The sequence below is a fragment of the Vespa velutina genome, chromosome 6 (genome assembly GCF_912470025.1).
Source record: "Vespa velutina chromosome 6, iVesVel2.1, whole genome shotgun sequence".
NCBI classification, from domain to species: Eukaryota; Metazoa; Arthropoda; class Insecta; order Hymenoptera; family Vespidae; genus Vespa; species Vespa velutina.
The window spans coordinates 9,129,892-9,149,836 of NC_062193.1; the positions used below are offsets into that span (position 1 = coordinate 9,129,892).

The window sequence follows — 19,945 nt, forward strand, 5'->3', positions numbered from 1 at the left end:
ATATTTCAGATATGTTAACAACGTAGTTCATTTAAACCCTATACCTTTAATTACAGAAACAAACATATAAATGATCTCGCATATAAGCGGATCGAACGATTAAATTTCGATCGCAGATGAATAAAAGAAAGAGAAAAAAAAAAGAGATACGCGTTTTATAAAAGTATGTCATTTTATATAAATTTAAGTGTCAATGGTATAAATTTCATTGGCGCTTTCACCTCCACGTATCTTTCGAAATCAAGCCTTTTATCCTCTTCTCTTCTTTCTCTCTTTTTTATTTCGTTTTCTTTTCTTTTTTTCCAAGAGTCTTATTAGTCTTACTAGTCTATGAGTCATGAAAGAAGCTGGAAGGTACGCAAAAGCAGGATTTGTACCAGGAATGAAACTATTCCCCCCTCTGCAATGAATCTGCATACCATTAAATACACATGTGGGAATAGTTTAATCATGTGCTTCAACGCGATTATATATAAGCATCGTTTTCTCGATATTTGCTTTCAAACGTTGTTTAAAAGCCATCGACGAAAGACGTGCCGAAATAAGAAAGCATATCGTAATTATATTAATCAACAAGAGAAGAGATCAGAAGGTCTCTGTAATCTACAATTATGGTAAGCAATGATTCTTTATCAGTTCTCCTTGAACGGTGGTTTTATTTCCTTCTAAAGTTTTTTTTTTTGTTTACATTGAACGTTACATACATAATGCATATTTCATGCATATCATTAATAATCTCTTATATATGTATATATTATTTCAACAGCAATTTTTATCAATACTGTATACGATTACGATATTGGCATGGAGTACCGCAGAATTTCTTAACGATTCTCCCGCACACTTAGAAACCCATATTAGATCGGACAATGTTAAAGGAGGAACACGATCATTAATAAGATATTTCAACGATGAAGCTAATTTCAAAAGACCTTATATAGATCGTCGAACTGGATTCGATGGAAAAGTTCGAAATATCAATATCGGATCGAACGAGGATATATCAGGTATTAGAGCTTATGGTTTGCCGAAGAAGGATTTAGAAGATAATGGTTTGATCGAGAGAATTAATGTTGCCGATTCCGAAAGAGGCGACGAACGTTCACGAAATTCTCGAATTGTATGTATTAATTTATATAAATGAAAATATTATTTGACATTAAATAGTAGAGATTTATAAAAATGAAAATATTTCTTTTAGGTGGAAGCATACGGTATGTCTAAAAAGCAATTGGATGACAATGGTAAAATCGAAATAATGCCACCTTTGGCCATATTAAAGAACGATGAACATAATGTGGATTCATTGAGAAGAGTTTCAAGATCGATTTCTGAGGAACGTAAGGACGAATTGAAAGATCTCGAGACCCAAGATGCGAAAGTGTTCAGACCATTATTTGTCTATAGACAACAAGTAGCGAGAAGGCAAAAGTCGAACGAACGAAAGTTCTATGGTACACTACCACCGCACAGATATAGGTCGTGGGAATATCGATATCCTGTCTACTGATTTGATTATATCGAACAAAAAATGAATTCTTTATGAACATGACAAATGCATGCATACATTTTGATCGAAGAAGTCGAACGAATTGCGAACAAATTCTACCAAATATTAGATACCTGAACTAGTTTTATAAGGTAATAAGATTTATTCTAATATAGTTTAGTAAAGAAAAATATTGTATAAAAATGAATAAAAGAAGTTAACAAAAGAAAACTGTATGCATTTTTGTAGATAGATCCGAAAAATATTCAGAGCGGCATGCCATATTCATTAGACAAATGAATCTATTCGGCGTACGATGAAAAATATGTTACGATTAAACAAATTTTCGTGATATTTCCGGTAAGACGATTTGCGTCTTAAAATTTCTATGCTGATTAAGATTAAGACGATGACGACGACGATACGATTTGTTCTCGTTAATTTAAATTTTTATAAGAACTCTGTGAAAATTAATCGCAAAGAATATTTAGATTTTCGAAATAACCTATGCGTCCTAAAATCGTCGCCATGCCGATAAAAATCAATCGTTTTTCTGATTGTGATAAAAATGTGGATAAAAATTTTGATTCTTTCGTTCTGGAAAGCTATAGGGAAAAAAAGGAGAAGAGGTACATACATCAAAATTTTCATAAATTATTCTACAGATTCCTAATAATCGTTCGATTAAAGCTCGAAGATCGTTTCGAAATTGAGAAAATTGATCGAAAGCGCGATCCTACGTAGTTTAGATGGATTCTTAATGATTGCGATATTACCTTACGTTTGTTATCAATGGGCTTCTAAAAACGAACGATCATTGATCATTCTGAAAGCGATCATCGAAGTAAACATATTATCATATTTTTTTTTGTATTTAAATTTTTGCGATAGACAGAAAATAAAGCTGAATATTTATTTTTCAGATTACATTAGAATTAATAATGTGGTTTATATTTGCTGGTGTATCCATTTTTATAACAGCGGCATTTTTAATGGAAGAACTTTATTTCAGCCGAAATGACAGCAAGAATTTAAAACCGTCGAACGAAAATTCTAAAAAGACGGAATAAATCGAATATTATACTACATAGTTTAATTCGTATCTCAATAATGTTCTACTTTTATGATATCTATGATATTAATAGTCGCGAGAGTAATAGGTGAATCAGCTTGAAAATATATTAAATATTTTGATCAAAAATATTTTGATCGGGGATGAAAATTTAAATGAAATTTCGACCTGAATATATCAATTATTTAGAAATCAAAAATTTAGAAAATTTTGAGAAATAGAAAAAAATGTGTATATGAATCAATCTTCGATAGGAGTGTATCCAATCAAAGAAGAATCGTTTTGATATCAGTGTTACAATTCTTTTCGTTTAAATTATATTTTCTTTTCTTTTAGCATTGTAATTGTTTCTCACGGCACGTAGTTCCTCTAAAAATAATTCATACTAAATAATTCATTTTGATAGTATTGTCTCGCGAAGACGTATGTGAAACATATATGTGGAACTTTGAAGATTTCTATTAACCTTTCCTATGCTAATACTTCTACGAATTAAAGCAAGGAAACTCGACGATCGTATATATGAACAAAGTTCATTCATTCAAATGTAAAAGATTTTAAAATATTTTCTTTACGTTTGAAACATCGATTCAGTAAAAAAATTCATTATTGCAAACACTATTTAAATTCTTTTGTTATTCCTTAAAAAAAAAAAAGATAAATAAATAAAAAAAATCAAATGTATTAACCATTATTTTTAAATGACCTTGACAAAACCAACTTAAATTATGTATTTCTGACGTAGATATAGAGTTTTTTCATATTCATTGTCAGTCGTTCACTGACCATTCTTGAGGAATCACGAAAAGCAGACAAGAAAATTAAGTATCTCTCCTTGTATTTGAATTATAGTACATGTCTGCGAATATTTAACATTTATTTCAAGTAAGTTTAGATAATGATCAAATTAAAATGAAAATATTATTTAGTATATATTAATTATTTCTCTATACATTCTTCCGATACTATTGGGATAACGCGTACTTTTTTTTAATTCATGATTAAACTCAATAATTCTGTAATGGTTGACTGATTTGTTTGTTTGTTTTTTTTTTTTGTTTTTTTTTTTTTATAGAAAATGCAAACTTTTATCTTCGTGACGCTAATTGTTCTGGGTGTAGCAACTGGTAATTGGAGACAATCTGAATATTCACAATGGACAGTTCCACAAGGTCAAACATTTCGTAGGGGGCCTGTTAGAAACGTGTATCATCAAAATGGATTCTCCCAGTGGAATCCTCAACAATATTATTCAGAACAAAATATTAATGTCCACGAATCTTTTGCTATTGCTGAATGGATCTGTAGAAATCCAAAAACAGGTGACATGGTATGTCGCGTAAAAGTATCAATTTTATATATCAGTTTTACGTGAAATTAAAATTATTTCATATTAGTTAAATAACTTTATAAAATTGAATAATTTCAATTTTGACGATAAATTTTTCCAGTTAATAATAGTATCAGAAACGAAAGACCAAAACAAAGATCAAAAGGAAGATCAAAGGAAAGAATCTTTTCATAATTCCGAACAAGATCAGAATACATGGAATCAAAGAAATCCTACTTCTCATAAGTTCGAAGATATTATAAAAGAAAATGATATGAAAAATAACGGAGGAGAAGGTCTTATTGACGTAAGGATTGGAGTATAATATCTCATGTGAATCATTGAAAAGCATTTGGACATTATCAAATTTTTAACATTTACATGTTTGTATCTAAATGTGATCAGAGATAAATATAACAAGATTGTAGAAAAATATCTTTGTTTTTAAAATAAATTGCAACTCACATTATAAACATATAACATCGTTATAAATCTTGTGTCAAATACTTTATAGTTGTAAAACATTTTAACAGTTAACCCTCTATAAACCAATTTTTCTCGTATCTACGAAAAAATTATATAATACGGAAATATTATTTGTACTAGTACAATTATATTCTTTTTACTAAGTACAGCATATATTTAAAAAATATTTAAAATTATGGATATGAAGTGACAATTTTTTTTCTTTTTTTTTTTTTTTTTTTTTTTTTTTTACGATAGAATGAGATAAAATCTACGAAATACAGATAATATATATAAGTATGTTTAATGGCATTATAGAGAGTTAAATTTATATTCGTACATATTTTAATTTTATAGAAAGTTTCGAGGAATAAATCAGTAACAAATTGTATAAAGAATATTATATGCTTGTTTGTTTTTTATACACATATTTAACAATATATAAGTTCATCAATTTCTATCATTGAAAAGTATTTCATTTATGATTAAAGGATCTTTGGTTGTACCAAAAGTACATATACAAGTATAAAATATAAAATAATATACATACAATAATTTTTAAAAATCTCAATCACATAAATTTTCTGGAATCATTCTTGCAATTGCGATTCGATGTGCATGTTTCTGAAGAAATAAAAAAGAGAAAAACTTTTTCATTAAATTCACTTCAGTTATGAATTAAAAATTTGTATAACGTACAGGTACAACATCAGAATTCGGAATATCATCATGAGGACCTTTCCTCCTGTGGGGTATTTTTGGTAACAAACCATTTGTAACTAGTTTGATGTTAGGATTTTTTTGTCTTATTTCTCTTTCAGTTTCTTGGGCTATTTGTAAAACAGCTTTTGCATTTATTACATGATTGTCGCTCCATAATGGGCATCTAAAATTAAAAATATGTAAAATTATTTATGTATATGTTTCACTATGTAAACATTACAATGATACAAATGATATTTACAGATCTGTTTGCGTGGAACCTTGACCACGAAAATGTTTGTAACCATTGACTGGTTTATCACAAATATAACACATTTCAGCACCACAAACACAAACCATTTTATTGCATCCCTCTTCTTTAAAGAAAGGTCGGTTACATTTGTAACATTTATGTATAAGGGCCTCTGTCATTTTTTCTTCTAAATAATGATGCGCTTTTTCAGATTCAGCTTCACCACAATTCAGCGGTACATGATTTAATTGTTTACATAATCTAAATAAAAAATAAATAGATCAAAATCTATAATATGCTTTTAAACATTAAATAATATCATAGAAGCACTATACTTGCCTGCAAGATTCTTTCATGCAATCAGGATTAAAACATTTAAAAACTTTATCTTCCGGTGGTGGTATAGATGCAAAATGGCAAAATGGACAAGATACCAAACCTTCTAATCCGGCTGCCATTATTTCTGCTTCTTGTCTTTTTCGAAGTAGTATACTAAATGTTGTTGGAGAAAGTACCTTTTGAAGTGTTGATAGACTAAACTCACTTGTACAATTTACGAAGCAATGGATATGTGTTTCACTTTCTGCTAACTTCAGTTCAGCACCTTTTATAATACAGGTATTACAAAATGTATGACCATTATCACAACTGGAACATTTAGATGGCATACATTCGTCGTCGAAACAGCATTGGCATTGGAGAAGACCCTTACTCTTCTATTATACAATTATCAATTGATATTATTATATAAACTATTAAGAGTGTGTTTATACTAGAAAATACATTATCACAAAAATATTTACTTTGAGTCTCTGGAATTCCATAGTTTCTTCCTGTTGTAATTTTTTTAAATATGTTAGTATCTCTGATCTATGTTGTATAAATGTTAATTCCTGTAAAAGAGGAATGTCTTTTGGTGGTAAATATAGACTTTTACGTTTTGTTTTCATTTCAGGTTTAACTTTATCCAATGTATTTGCTGTTAAAGTTAAATTGTGTTTATTTTGTCCATATACAAGCAATATAGTACAAGTCTGTGAAAATATTTGAATATTAAAAGACAAATGAAAGGTATGAAAGTGAGTAAAAGTTATTCATAGTGCAATAATCATAACATTAATATTATTTTATATAATTAAACATACCTTTAATTTGTTATAATAATATTTGAGAAATTCAAATGCAATTGAATTAAATGAACATTGTCTTTTTGGATCTTCAAAATGAATAAATGGACATGGATATATCTCCAAAAATTTGTCTACTCTAAAGTCTGTAGTATATTGTTTTTGTTGCTCAGTTATTTTTCTTTTTGCTAAATATTGTTCTCGTGTTGGATAATCATGAGTTTCAAGTTTAGATTGTACAAATGCTTTCAATTCCTCTGGTTTGTTGTACATATTTTTTACAATATCTTTTAAATAAACGGGATCTGCATCTGGAAATATTCCTAACATATTTTCATATTGTTCATTTGCATCACATGTCGCTTCATTTGTTTCCGATTCTATATTTACACGTGGATGCTTATCTCCTGAAACAAGTAAATGTTCAATCAGTTCATGGAGCAATGTCGATTCATCCAAGTTTATTTCTTGAGAATCATTGAACGTGCATATTGATTTAATGTAATCAGAATTCACTCCAGGAAATATAGATAAAAGTTTATAATAAATTTTTGTCATTTCAGGAGAAAGCTTTGAGTCTTTTATTGTTATATTTTGTATCTCTGTTATTGAAGAAGATTCACAAAAACTTGATTCTTCCATTTTTGTTAATTCCAAATTTGACGTTTCATCTGTTACATTAGCTGTTGTTAATGTGTTTAATGATGATTTTTCTTGAAATTGATTTAATGTTGACATAGCAATGTCAGCACACCTTGGTATTGTTATTCCATTACTAGTACTAGGTACATTCAAATCATTATCTGTAGAAGGCACAAACTCTGTAGATTCTTCAGAAATATTAGGATTGGATATTAATACTTTGCTGTCTTCGCTTGTCTCTTTTATGATAGGAGAAATAACAGAGGATGTATCTTGATCTGAAGAATTATCTGGATTAATTTCATTAGTATTTTTGAAAGACTTTAAACACGTTTCACTCTCAGATAACGAACAATTTTTTGTTTCCTTTACATCAGGAAAAATATTTGTCTGTGATATATTATCATTTATTTTACTTGTGGATTGTGTTGTTATTAAGTTCCTTACAGGGGATAAAGATTTATCATTGCTCGTAACTTTCATTTCATATTTACTAACATATGTTAATTTAGCAGGGGCTAAGACCACATTATTAGTACTCGGTATAAATGATGATTGCAACGGAGGTACACATTTAGGAACTATTAACTTTGCTGGGCGTATTATCGAACTATGGCTAATTGAAAAAATTGACTTACATTCGGTATCATTTATTGTTTCTTTTTCCTCTGTCTTAGAATTAATAGATTCTTTAATATTTAAATTTTCTTTTTCTTTCGATGATACAGTACACAATGCTTTAGTCATTTCTATATTAGTTCGCACTTCATTAGGTAGAATGTCAAGTTCCTTAGACATATATCTTTTTTGTTCGACTTCGCATGTATCATCCGTTAATTTTCTTTTTGATAATAATACTTGTGGCATTGGTCTCTTATCCGGCAATAAATCCCATAAAGCAAGTTCACAATAATTTTTTGCATATTGATTTTTTTTAAGCATTTCCAATATCAATCCAAACTCTATGTCTGGCAAAAGTGTTGATATTAATGTAGCATCTTTATAAAGTTTATGATAAATGTTATTTTCTGTAGAATTATCTACATTATTTATATCTTTACTACAACCTGGAATTGGACTTGTCAATTCCCTTGAATAATCTATTCGATCCTTGGATGTATCATCAATATTTCTATTACCATTTGATTCTTGAGGAATTTCATTAAAATCTAAATTATTGTTTGGATCATTATTATTTTCCTCTAATATCTCTATATTATCGGATACCATACCAGAAACTTCTCCGTTATATGGTGGTGAAGAAGTTATCACAGAAGGTGAACGAGTTTCAATATCTGAAATATCCCAAACAGTAGTCATGTAATATGTACTGTCTTCATCGCCTGAATCACTTGAAAGTTCAATCACATCTGACAATTCCATATATGTTTTCATTTCTTTTTCAATATTCTCATCAGCATCTTGCACTGATATATTATTTTTATTACTAGACAGTTCCGTCTTCTTGCAGAGCTCTTGAAATCCAGAATCCGAAAAATTCATATTAACGTAGATTATATTTATTACTTTTTCTGCTTTCCTTATCATACAAATGAATCCGCGATTTCGTAAAAATTCACACAAACATAACAAATTCTCATAAATTAGAATATTTCATTCTTATATGTCGGTAATGATATTTTGTCGACTACGAACGACTTCAATATTCAAATATTCAATAAATTTCATTAAAAAAGTTGTGTCTAATGAGACAACGAGAAATGTTTCTTATAAATTTATCCCTCTGTTCGTTTGAACTTCTACCGTTGTTACCAGTGTAAACAACAACAGTATATTAAAGCGCAGAAGAGGAAATGAATTCTAAGATATAATAAGCATCTGTGCTCTTATCTGAAAGATCGTAAATCAATCCCGGGTATTCTGATTGGGTAGTAATAAAAAATAAGTAATGACAGGCAAGTATAGCCTAATCGAAATTGAATAAAATCAGCCTTCACCATTTATTTCATCATTTTCTATGTCAGTTTCAATTAATAATAATTCAAAAGTTACGTATATATAACAAATGTATGAAAGATCAAAAAATTAAACTTGCTATTTGTCCTTACGATCTTTTGATTAGAACGAATCGGATCAACGCTAAGAGGCATTCGAGATAAAGCGCCGTTAGAGTGCATACAAAATGGCACTGCTAGCGCCATCTGGAAACGTATTTGTCGTAATTTAACCTTTCATTATGTTGCAACAAGTTTTCTTTATTCTGTGCTTTTAACGAATATCGAATTCTATACAATCTAGTCTGTCGTACGTAATAATTGGTAATTCATAATAAAAATTTAAGTGAAAAGTGATTTGTCCGTTAATTCGAGTTTTTATTACAAAATGTCCCGTCATCGAGATGTTAGATGTATGAATTATTCGGATGGTACGTCATTTTTTTTTTATAATATTGCAACATATGTATTTTTATTACCAGAGGACGACAAAAATATATTTAATTTCGATCTAATATTTCGGAATAAAAGCAGGTAGAAAATTAATTATTTCTTTTTTCCTTTTTTGTCCTATTTAGAGTATGATGGTTATGACGATGTATATGGACACTCAGTGGAAGATGATTATTGCGTATCGCCCAGTGGTATGTTATTTTTTACCCTACAAAATAATCACAGAGACTAACATGCACTCTAATAATTACAGCTGAACAATTCTTGTTTGATCGAAGCAAGCAACAAAATATTGCTTCTTTTATTATGGAGCCAGATATCGTAGAGGATAACGAGGATGATGGTACAGTATCATCCCTTGCAAGTAAAAAATCAGATCTTTCTGAGTTAGAAAGAGTAAAGTTATTATCTTGCATGGAAGCTATAAAAAATGTTATTGGAGATTCAATAGCTGAATCTAAACTCGAAGAAGAAATTATCCAGTCAAGGTTTGACACAGAAGTAGCGCTAGATAAACTTTTAAGAATACCACCCCAGAAAAGTATTACCGGTATGTATTCTAGTAATAATTACTTTATTTATTGAACAAATAATTATTATTTAGATCCTGATAAACTAGTCAATGAAAATATATATGTTTATAGAACAATCTAGAAGTAGTAAGGAGTGCCCGAATCCAGGTACATGTTATATACCTAACTTCCTTTAACTTTTTTTTTTATTTAATTGATCGTTACTTTTCTGACAGTCATTTTCTTTTTGTTTCATGCATTGCGTTTTCCTTTGCTGGTAAGGTAAGGTTCTACTTCTTTCTTTGCCGTACCTAAGTTTTCATTATCACAAAAGCTCGTATTACCTGCCTCTACAAATAATACTGTTTCGGTTAAAAGCCATATAAATAACTCGGAAAATAATTTTTCATCTTTAGCTGAAATGATAGCTAATCATACAAATTCAAAAAGTGATTCCAAACCACAATATTTTGGTTCTTTGGCTGATTTAACTGCAAATCATTTACAAAAGTCTAATGTTTCTACTAACAAAATAGAACTCTGTAAAAAATCTCCAAATTCTGGTTTCATCATACCAAAATTGAATATTAACAAAAATAAAGAGAATTTTGGACATAACATAATTTTTTCAAAATTCGATAGTAAAAATAATACAGATAGTACAGTTAATATTATAAATAACAAAAGCGATGATCGATTTAATTCTGATAAAGTACAAATTGATTCACTTAGAAAAGGAATTTCTAATCTTGAACTAGAATCTAAACCTAATAATGAATTTAACGAACAAAAGTCAATAAATTTAGAAGATTTAATGGAGCACAATGTTGAACGTGTTAGAACACCGTCACCTGATGATTGTTTGATTGATTTAAGTGCTGCATTAAAAGAAGTTCATGTACCAGATTTAAAACATAATTGCCAAATAGAACCAATGACAAATCTGTATTATGATACTCTGTCATATATAAACAAAATGAAAAATAACTCATTTAATGATTCAGATTCTGAAACGAGTGTAGAATGTACTTTAAATTTAAATAGTTTAATACATGTTAGATTACCATACGCGAAAAAAACTGTTTCTACTCTTGGAAAAATTTTAACTAGAAAATGGAAATTAAAGAAACCTTTTATTAAATGTAAGACACAGGAATATAGAACTATCAAAAGATTTGATTTTTCTACTCCTTATACTCGTCCATAAACTTGACTAATCATATTCTGATGAACAATCTATGAACATTAATATACATTGTACAAAATTATTATAATCAAAAAAATCGTTTTTTGAAGCATTATAAACTTCATGAAAGTTTATTATTTATATCAATATTTATCTATATTTTATTGTTAGATTTATTTATATTTTGTGATATAACATATTATTATACTTTGGCGCTCTTTTGTATGAGTATCTTTATAATAGCAGAAATTAATTTGTAATTTTTATTGTTATTTAATTTATATATGATCAATTAAGTAAAGAAATTATCATTTCATTATTTTTTTTAATTTATCTTATGAATATATTTAATTGTGTGTATGTGTGTGTGTGTGTGTGTGTCTGTTTAATATGCCTACTGTTTATTTTCTTAGGTATATTTAAAAAGGCATTAATTGAAAAAGTTAATTATAATAGGTAATAAACTGTCATCAAAATCAACATTACAAATAAGTACACCTTCAATGGTAAAAGTTGTGCCAGCTGGAACAAGTTCTATTGTCAAAGGGTTTACTGTGACTGGATCAGAAAATACAGGTCATTTGAGTCCACATATTCAGACTCCACGCTCTCAAAGCCCATGTTCTGAACAAGACAGTCCAAATGTAAAACGTAAAGAAAATGTGAAACAAGATAAGAGTATAGTTTCTTTAGAAACTGATTCTTTAAGAAGTCAATCTCCCATGTCTGGTCATGTTACACCTGATTTAGATTATAAGACAAAATCTATAGAGGACAAACGTGATGTTTTACGTATTTATAAAGATAAAAGAAGCAACAATAAAGAACAATTACATCTAGTTGTCGTCGGGCATGTTGACGCTGGAAAGAGTACCTTGCTTGGACGACTTTTGTGTGATTTAGGACAAGTTCCATCAAGACTAATTCACAAGTATCAACAAGAGAGTAAAAAGATTGGTAAACAATCCTTTGCTTATGCATGGGTGTTAGATGAAACAGGAGAAGAAAGGTAGAGAAGAATCGTATAAAGTATTTCTAATAAAGTAGATTGTAATTAATATCTGTTATCCATATATATATATTTTTTTTTTTTTTTTTTTTTTTTTTTTTTTTCCTAGGGAACGTGGAATAACGATGGATGTTGGACATTCTAAATTTGAAACTGACAATAAATGCATTACTCTTTTGGATGCACCTGGTCACAAGGATTTTATTCCAAACATGATCACCGGTGCCACTCAAGCGGATGTTGCCTTACTCGTAGTAGATGCTACCAGAGGTGAATTTGAGACTGGATTTGATAGTGGTGGACAGACTAGAGAACATGCTTTATTATTACGTTCTTTAGGTAATTATGATCAAATTTTTTATCTTACTAAGGATCATTATTACTATATTAAAATTTTGCAATTTTTAGGAGTGTCTCAATTAGCTGTTGTAGTTAACAAATTGGATACGGTGAATTGGTCAAAAGAAAGATTTAACGAAATTGTTAATAAAATGAGTGTTTTCTTAAAACAAGCTGGTTATAGAGAGACCATCATTTTTGTACCTTGCAGTGGACTCTCAGGAGAAAATATAGTCACGGCACCAAAAACCGAAGGTCTTTCCAATTGGTAATATTATTTTATATATAACAATTGTATGATAATTATCTTGACTGTTTATGGAAAATGACAGAAAAAATTATATCACAGGTATACTGGACCTACATTAGTAAATGTTATCGATAATTTTAAGTGTCCAGAACGTCCAGTTAATAAACCATTTAGATTTTCTATAAATGACATATACAAAGGTACTGGGTCTGGATTCTGTGTATCTGGTCATGTAGAAACAGGCATGGTGGCTATAGGGGATAAAGTTTTGGTGTTGCCGCAAAACGAAGTTGCATTTGTAAAAGGTTTTCCCATTTGAATTACTACTTTAAAAATAATCAATCATGTCATTTAAAAATACAATAGAAATAATTTTCATCATTAATTTTCTTTAGGTTTACAAGCAGACGATGTATCTATAGTAAATGCCTTTGCCGGCGATCATGTTTCATTGACATTATCAGGCATTGACCAACAAAATGTTGGGATTGGTGATGTCATTTGCAATCCACAAAATCCCGTACCGGTAACAACATGTTTTCAGGCACATGTAGTCATATTCTCTATTGTTGTGCCTATTACAAAGGGCTTCCCAGTAATAATGCATCAGCAATCTTTGGTACAACCAGCTATTATATCTAAATTGATAGCACAACTTCATAAAAGCACTGGAGATGTGATAAAAAAGAAGCCGCGCTGTTTACCTAAAAACTCTAGTGCGATTATTGAAATCGTAACGCAAACTCCAGTTTGCATGGAACTGTATAAAGACGTTAAACAGCTTGGTAGGATAATGTTAAGAGTGGAAGGTACAACGATTGCAGCCGGGCTGATTACCAAAATTAAATGATTATTAATCAGCTTAGTTCCTTGGTGCAGCATCTATGCGTAGGATGAAATCCTGTATTTAATATAATAAAAATTCTGGCCAAAAAGTGATACTATTATTTCTTTTTTAATGTATAAGAGATGTATAAATCTTAATATTATAATTTTACACAAAAGTTCCAATTTTTATTGTTATTACGTAACATATAATATCTTTGTATTTCATTTGTAATATTTTAAATATAACAGAAGGATATGTTACAAATTATTCATTATATTTCTGAGCTTTAATATTTAAATAAACATATTGATTCGATAAAAATTCTTTGATGGAAATAGATTATCCATTATCTTATTTACTCATATTAAATTCAACCCTGACAACTGCTGCAACCTCCAAAGGGAATGTTGACGTTATGGTTGAGATTGCTGGGTCTACCCAGTTTACGACTTGGAGGTTTAGGTGGACTGAAGAATAAAAATAATTATAATCTTGCTTAAGTAACTCGTAATTAATTAAAAATATTATTCTTACCCAAAACCAGGTCTATAATCTTTTGAATTTTTACCATCATTTTTATCTATGTCCATACCAAATAATGTCATGAAGCTGATGAAAGAACCATTGCGCGATTAAACACGATGCATAATGAATAATTTTGAATAATTTTGTATTACTAAATACTTACAACATTATTATTGGATATATTATGGATAAAAAGTAATTCACGACCTTTTTTAAGCCCCAAGGTATTGAATTATGAATTTTGCCATCTGAAAATAAATATTGTCATTTGATAAAACTTTAATTGGAAACAATATTGAAAATTGGAGGTTATAATTATTACCACTCGATATATAAACCATGGCTATACAATCACATTAATAAATTTTCATAGAATACAAATTCACTGTTTCTATTCTTAAGTTTTTATAATTTTCTTGCGTGCTCTGGTACTACTGTGTATTTTAATTATCACAATTTAATTCGTCTTTCGTTTGACAAGAATGGTCAAAGTGACGTATTAAAAATAATATTTATGGTGCCCTTTATAAACCCATATATGTATATACGATCCTGAATGTATTCATGTTGCCATCTAGCACGTTTTATGCGTATTAATTCATACAAACTGCGACGTTCTACTTCTTAGAAATTTATTTAGAAAATATTAAAATACATATTATAAAAGATTATTGACGTTATCAACGTTATCACAGAATATTTATATACACTTTCCGCTATGTCGAGAGAATACAAAATTTTTTACAATTGTGCGCAATGAGTGCTCCATTTATTTATTTTTATCTATATACTTTCTATTTTTATCTGTATTATTGTTACTATTCATATAATTCTAATCGTTTTCTATTTTAATCTATTTGTCCAAATATAGAATCCTACAGGATTATTTATTTCCTATGAAATAAAAATTTAATATGCATCCTTTTAATATGATGCATATTAAAAGAAATTATTTATATTATATATTATAAACAATATGTCGAGTTTAAAATATGAGTGAATAAATATTTGTTAATTATGTAATGAATAATTGTTTATTAATTATACATTGTCAGTATGTTTTCCTTCATAAACATTATATTATATTACATTGTATTTCGTAATCTGAATTTGATCCACAGACCACCTTGCGCTCGTAAAGTCATTCTATATTTGACATATATCTTATTTTTGTTCGCAATGGGTTCCAATACAAAATTTCGAAGGATTGAACTAACGAGCACTTTCATTTCTAATATCGCAAATTTGTATCCTGTCGATAGATAGATAATTTGTAATGAAAATTGTTGATAAATGTAGTGACAATCATTTCTTACCGATACAATTCTTAGGACCGGCACTAAAAGGAATATAAGCGTATGGATGCAATTTTTCATCAGAGTTTTGTGGATCAAAACGTTCTGGTTTAAAGGATTCCGGATCTAAATAATATCGTGGTATTCGATGCGTAAGATAAGGTGAGATCAAAACGGAAGTACCGGTCGGTATTATTCGGCCGTCTAAAAGAAAAAGAAAAAGAAAAAAAAAAAGGATCCGAAGACGATGATTTTAATGATGATTTATAAAGAAATCTTAATACCAATTTTTATATCTTCAGTGAGGCATCTGGCTATTACTGGTATGGCAGGATAAAGTCTGAGCGTCTCTTTTATACACATCTCCAAATATTTCATCTCTTTCAAAGACTTAAACGACGTTAAAGTATCATTATTGTTGTAAATTTCATCCAACTCGTTAACACATTTTTTTTGGCATTCTGGATGATTTGCCAATAGAAAGAGCATGCACGCCGTTGCCGTGCTGACGGATTCCAAACCAGCCAGCATAAATGTACTGCATTCGTTTAAGATGGCTTCGTCATTGAAATACGAATACTTTTGTTTCATGTTGACCATGAACTCCAACAGAGACATCCTTCCGTTTTCCGTTTGTGTTTCATCGTTTGTCATATCGTAAGAATTTAGACGCTTAGATTTTTCTATCTTTTTAATAATATCGTAACAATAGGCAATATTATTGTCTAATTGTTGCTTATCAATTTGCGACTTCTTAGTCAATTTATATAATGACTCGAATAATAGCCACGGTCTCTTGAAACGATAAGATGCGAACATTTCATTCCTGAGATATTAGAAATAGTTGATTGATTATGTTAAACAGAATTAATTAATATATAGAACTTACACTTTGAAAGGCAGTTCGCGCGTTTCATTATTCTTTTTGTTCTCTTTAATCAATTTTAATCCTAGGACAATTTCGGCCTGTATATTATAGATGACGTCATTGATCAGTTTAGTGATATTCATATCCTGATTAACAATATCGCGTAATATTGATGTCAAATATTCGGCGTGCTCGACAAAGATTTCAGTGAACTTTTCGAGTCCATGAACGTTGAAAGCCTTTTGAATGATATTCCGATGCATTTTAGAGGCTTCACCGTCGTTTATTGTTAAACCTTTTCCAATGACATTCTTAAATAGAGAATAAACAAAAGGTTTACGTGTGTGTTTCGAGCTACTGAGTATTATTTGAATGTCTTCAGGTTGAATGATCGCTAGATATGGTATAAAAGACACCCAAAGTCTAATTATATTATACGTTGAATATTTTTTCATTTCGTTCATAACTAAGAAAAGAAAAAACACAGAATTAGTATAAAACGAAATCATTTCTTCTTTTCATTATTTTTCTTTTCTTCTTAGAACTTACCATTTGGTTTAAAGTAATAATGGATATTACCAATCAGCGGCAATGCCGGTGGTCCATCGAGACAAAGTGTGATTTTAACGAGTCGAATGTAGTTTCTCAGGATATATATAACGTAAAGGAAGATCAACGCAACGACATAGATCCATGAGTTAGATGTTGCTAGTTCCCACTGTTACCGTTTCAAATGTTATATCAAGCAACGAGATAAACTTATTACTCTCTCTTTCTTTTTTTGCTTTTCTTAATTTCTTTTTTTGCTTTATATATAAAAACGAACAATTACTTACGATTTGTATATTACTTAAGGGCATGGCGTTTTTCCACTATTGGACGAGCGTTTGTGAGTGCTGGAATGAAAGGCATTTTTTAATTTGGTCCTTTATTAAAACGAGATAGGATTACTTGAATATTTTCTATAATTCTAAACGATCCTAATGGCAATTAGAGATTTATTATCAATTAGATATCTATTTAAAAATTCATATTCTATAATAAAATATCTATAACTTTTTTTTTCAAGAATGAACCTTGATAAGTTTCATCATCGTCAGACTAACGCATATATTTTCTCTTACGACAGAATGTTTTATATTCGTTGAGCATCGGCGATACGAGAGTCCACATGCGTTTCAACAAAGTGTTTAGTAAGTATTTACTAGTTGCAAATTATTTATAAGGTAAAGCGCAATGTATGTTTCGATAAAGAAGAGTATTAAGATTATTTCTTTTCTTCGATATAACGTTGGAAATCTCAACAATGAGAAGTATCATCATTCGATTTATGGTATTACAGAAACGATTTCTCCATTTTCTCTTGGGAATTTATCATTTGGTTTGAAGAAATAATAAACACTATTAATTAGTTAGTATGCTCCATCGAGGCTGTGTGAAATTTTTATAAGTTAAATAAAGTTTTTTAAGATATATATATATATATATATATTATTACGCGAGGGAATATCGATGCAAGCGAGACAGATCCACAAATCGGATGGTAATATTATGGAGTTTGCTCTTGCGCGATATGTCTCCTGATAAATTATATTCGACTTGTAAAAATCTTACTCACTCGTCGATAGACCACCTGCACTGTCAATAATTCGTAATGTTTATGATCTCTTCGAAAGAAATGATAAATATCCAAGAGAAAGATAAGAGAGTCGTCAAATCGTTTCTAAATTCATAAATCGATTGTTCCCTGTATATTGTTATGTATGATTGTTATGTATAATTCCAAAATTCATGCAAAAGAAAAGATTTATGAAGTTATTATTTTTTTTTTCGGAACATATATTAGGCTTCCTTTTATAAATAATTTATATATACCAAATATTTACATTAATTGCTTCGTCAAAATTTAAGTATATGGGTTCCGTGCTATCGATGCACAAATAAAATATCCCACCGTAAGAACGAGTGCACGTTGATTTGACGATGTTGGAACTTATTAGAATGTATTTATTCGAAACAAAAAATTAAAATTCAAAGAAAAGAAGAAACAAATAAATGTTCATCTTATTTATGGATTCTTCCTTTATCTTCCTTTGGAGTTTCTTTTTGATTTTCCTTTGTGTCATCGATCGATTTTAAAAATCGACTAATCAAGCTTTGAGGACTTCACGTCCGTTGTATGAACGGATAAATAAAATATTGGTTTATACGAAGTAACACTCTATTCTCATATAAGGCACCAGATCAACTAAACCTTTTTTTTGATTGCGTTCTATTAGTATATATAGATAGAAACACTTCAAGGATCTTGAAGGGGTGGGGTTATTATTGTATTCATGTATGACAATTTTAATTCAAGGCACGTTTTCTTGGTGTTCATTGGCATGCAAGACAGCGAAAGTATTTCCTATTAGTTTCGTTAAAGGTGGCACGTAGATTCAATCAATATATATATATAATAAGATTATGTGTCGATATTTTCGTACGTATTAAGTAAGGAAGCGACTTGGTTAATATAAATGATCTATATAACATGCTGAAATAAAAAATGTCACGTAAACTTATTATAAATGATTATCTATATGACATATTGAAATGTCAGTTCCTTCCTTTGGTCTATTTGACATTTACGTATTTCGTTTACTCACATTCTTGCTCGAACGCATATGAATGAATAATGTACCATAAACTGCAATAAAAGTAATAGCGGGATAGAAAATAGTTTTGTCGATAGGTTTACAATAGAAACATTTATTTGTAGAATCCGTTGCAAAGACACGACGGAATATCTGATATTTTTGTTTGTTTGTTTTTCCTTTTTTTTCGCTTTGTTATCATCGTTTGATTCATCCCATATTACATATACACGGGGAATAGATATAATCCGTGCACCTATTTTTTCGATTCAGTTTGGTCGACGAGGTCTAAAAACGCATTGGCGCTAAGAAAAGAGAAACGAAACGAAACGAAACGAATCGAAGCAATAAGAACGATGCTGCAGCAATGATTACGATTCTACAAGTTCTAGTTTTATTTTTATTGCACTAAAATCATTTCTTCCTTTTTTTTTTAACCATCAGGTATTCAATTCTTTTCTCATCAAATTTCTTTTATCTCAAATAGATTACTTTAATGTTTGATTAGGGATACAAGTTGATATCGACTGTAAAATTTATTTTTAATTGGCGCATCAATCTTTAGGAATTTCTTTAGATTTTTATGTGCATACAAAAATAGTTATGTAATCGAGAATAAATTTTTTTGCGATGCTTTTCACGTTCTGCGCTTCGCGCTAGTGCGTCTAGACCTTTACATGTTTTCGTTCTTTCTCTCTCCCTTTCTCTTTCCCCCTCTTACTCTCGTTGTTTCACATGTGCATTGGAAACTACATTTCTTGCACGGATTATAATATAAATGCACACGAGACACAGATAGGTATAGGATGGAAGATTTAAGATTACAAGTAAAGTAGTCTTATGTCCGGTGCTTTAGGAAACACGTGCGCATTTTATATGCGTTTCTCCTTTTATTTTAATGTAGCGAGATGAAAGATAATGGTCTCATTTCAATTTTCTTTCATTAGAAGAATTCACGAGACAGAGCCATTATATTTTCATCACAAAAAAGGTTTCAAGCTTTGAAGA

At 29.6% G+C, this 19,945-nt stretch overlaps 5 protein-coding genes across 17 annotated transcripts; 3 read left to right on the forward strand and 2 right to left on the reverse strand.

The window, feature by feature from the left end:
* The first annotated feature begins 452 nt into the window (after nucleotides 1-452).
* Nucleotides 453-3,443, forward strand: LOC124949594. 2 transcript variants are annotated; one of them, XR_007101108.1, is made up of 4 exons: nucleotides 453-614; nucleotides 767-1,120; nucleotides 1,202-1,641; nucleotides 1,739-3,443. XR_007101108.1 is itself a non-coding variant. In XM_047494917.1 (3 exons), the coding sequence occupies exons 1-3, from the start codon at nucleotides 612-614 to the stop codon at nucleotides 1,508-1,510; spliced, it is 666 nt and encodes a 221-aa protein (XP_047350873.1). In that variant the 5' UTR covers nucleotides 453-611; the 3' UTR covers nucleotides 1,511-1,720. The 2 variants fall into 2 exon arrangements, 1 of the variants encoding a protein (XP_047350873.1); XM_047494917.1 differs by lacking the exon at nucleotides 1,739-3,443 and having other exon boundaries at nucleotides 1,202-1,720.
* Nucleotides 3,444-3,639: 196 nt separating this feature from the next.
* Nucleotides 3,640-4,368, forward strand: LOC124949595. The gene is made up of 2 exons (XM_047494918.1): nucleotides 3,640-3,891; nucleotides 4,013-4,368. Exons 1-2 carry the CDS (start codon nucleotides 3,640-3,642, stop codon nucleotides 4,214-4,216), a joined length of 456 nt encoding a protein of 151 aa, XP_047350874.1. The 3' UTR covers nucleotides 4,217-4,368.
* A 374-nt stretch (nucleotides 4,369-4,742) lies between these two features.
* LOC124949581 lies at nucleotides 4,743-9,157 on the reverse strand. Its single transcript, XM_047494880.1, has 6 exons — nucleotides 6,457-9,157; nucleotides 6,115-6,345; nucleotides 5,651-6,027; nucleotides 5,321-5,572; nucleotides 5,056-5,242; nucleotides 4,743-4,980 (listed from the first exon to the last, which is right to left on the reverse strand). Exons 1-6 carry the CDS (start codon nucleotides 8,626-8,628, stop codon nucleotides 4,924-4,926), a joined length of 3,276 nt encoding a protein of 1,091 aa, XP_047350836.1. The 5' UTR covers nucleotides 8,629-9,157; the 3' UTR covers nucleotides 4,743-4,923.
* Nucleotides 9,158-9,221: 64 nt separating this feature from the next.
* LOC124949582 (protein HBS1) lies at nucleotides 9,222-13,723 on the forward strand. 2 transcript variants are annotated; one of them, XM_047494881.1, is made up of 9 exons: nucleotides 9,223-9,466; nucleotides 9,614-9,679; nucleotides 9,742-10,038; nucleotides 10,133-10,168; nucleotides 11,643-12,195; nucleotides 12,305-12,534; nucleotides 12,604-12,802; nucleotides 12,884-13,089; nucleotides 13,180-13,723. In XM_047494881.1, the coding sequence occupies exons 1-9, from the start codon at nucleotides 9,424-9,426 to the stop codon at nucleotides 13,632-13,634; spliced, it is 2,085 nt and encodes a 694-aa protein (XP_047350837.1). In that variant the 5' UTR covers nucleotides 9,223-9,423; the 3' UTR covers nucleotides 13,635-13,723. The 2 variants fall into 2 exon arrangements, with proteins under 2 accessions (XP_047350839.1, XP_047350837.1); XM_047494883.1 differs by lacking the exon at nucleotides 10,133-10,168 and having other exon boundaries at nucleotides 9,222-9,466.
* Nucleotides 13,724-13,866: 143 nt separating this feature from the next.
* LOC124949584 (probable cytochrome P450 4aa1) lies at nucleotides 13,867-18,547 on the reverse strand. 11 transcript variants are annotated; one of them, XM_047494891.1, is made up of 9 exons: nucleotides 18,256-18,541; nucleotides 17,138-17,197; nucleotides 16,851-17,019; nucleotides 16,323-16,767; nucleotides 15,718-16,259; nucleotides 15,455-15,637; nucleotides 14,302-14,386; nucleotides 14,148-14,222; nucleotides 13,867-14,080 (listed from the first exon to the last, which is right to left on the reverse strand). In XM_047494891.1, the coding sequence occupies exons 2-9, from the start codon at nucleotides 17,159-17,161 to the stop codon at nucleotides 13,984-13,986; spliced, it is 1,620 nt and encodes a 539-aa protein (XP_047350847.1). In that variant the 5' UTR covers nucleotides 17,162-17,197; nucleotides 18,256-18,541; the 3' UTR covers nucleotides 13,867-13,983. The 11 variants fall into 11 exon arrangements, with proteins under 11 accessions (XP_047350847.1, XP_047350849.1, XP_047350845.1 ...); XM_047494893.1 differs by having other exon boundaries at nucleotides 18,188-18,541; XM_047494889.1 differs by having other exon boundaries at nucleotides 17,138-18,048; nucleotides 18,188-18,541.
* Between the last annotated feature and the right edge of the window lie 1,398 nt (nucleotides 18,548-19,945).

Excerpts from the sequence above, each read along its gene's own strand:
- LOC124949581 (XM_047494880.1), bottom strand. The coding sequence starts at position 8,628 with ATGATAAGGAAAGCAGAAAAAGTAATAAATATAATCTACGTTAATATG. Across the intron at positions 6,028-6,114 it reads TGGAATTCCAGAGACTCAAA|AAGAGTAAGGGTCTTCTCCA; the intron begins GTAAATATTTTT and ends ATTGTATAATAG. Across the intron at positions 4,981-5,055 it reads CGAATTCTGATGTTGTACCT|AAACATGCACATCGAATCGC; the intron begins GTACGTTATACA and ends TTATTTCTTCAG.
- LOC124949594 (XM_047494917.1), top strand. Across the intron at positions 1,121-1,201 it reads GTTCACGAAATTCTCGAATT|GTGGAAGCATACGGTATGTC; the intron begins GTATGTATTAAT and ends TATTTCTTTTAG.
- LOC124949584 (XM_047494891.1), bottom strand. The coding sequence starts at position 17,161 with ATGCCCTTAAGTAATATACAAATC. Across the intron at positions 17,020-17,137 it reads CCTTAAGTAATATACAAATC|TGGGAACTAGCAACATCTAA; the intron begins GTAAGTAATTGT and ends AAACGGTAACAG. Across the intron at positions 14,223-14,301 it reads ATATATCCAATAATAATGTT|CTTCATGACATTATTTGGTA; the intron begins GTAAGTATTTAG and ends TTCTTTCATCAG.
- LOC124949595 (XM_047494918.1), top strand. The coding sequence starts at position 3,640 with ATGCAAACTTTTATCTTCGTGACGCTAATTGTTCTGGGTGTAGCAACT. Across the intron at positions 3,892-4,012 it reads ATCCAAAAACAGGTGACATG|TTAATAATAGTATCAGAAAC; the intron begins GTATGTCGCGTA and ends AAATTTTTCCAG.
- LOC124949582 (XM_047494881.1), top strand. The coding sequence starts at position 9,424 with ATGTCCCGTCATCGAGATGTTAGATGTATGAATTATTCGGATG. Across the intron at positions 10,039-10,132 it reads ACCCCAGAAAAGTATTACCG|AACAATCTAGAAGTAGTAAG; the intron begins GTATGTATTCTA and ends ATATGTTTATAG. Across the intron at positions 12,535-12,603 it reads TTTATTATTACGTTCTTTAG|GAGTGTCTCAATTAGCTGTT; the intron begins GTAATTATGATC and ends TGCAATTTTTAG.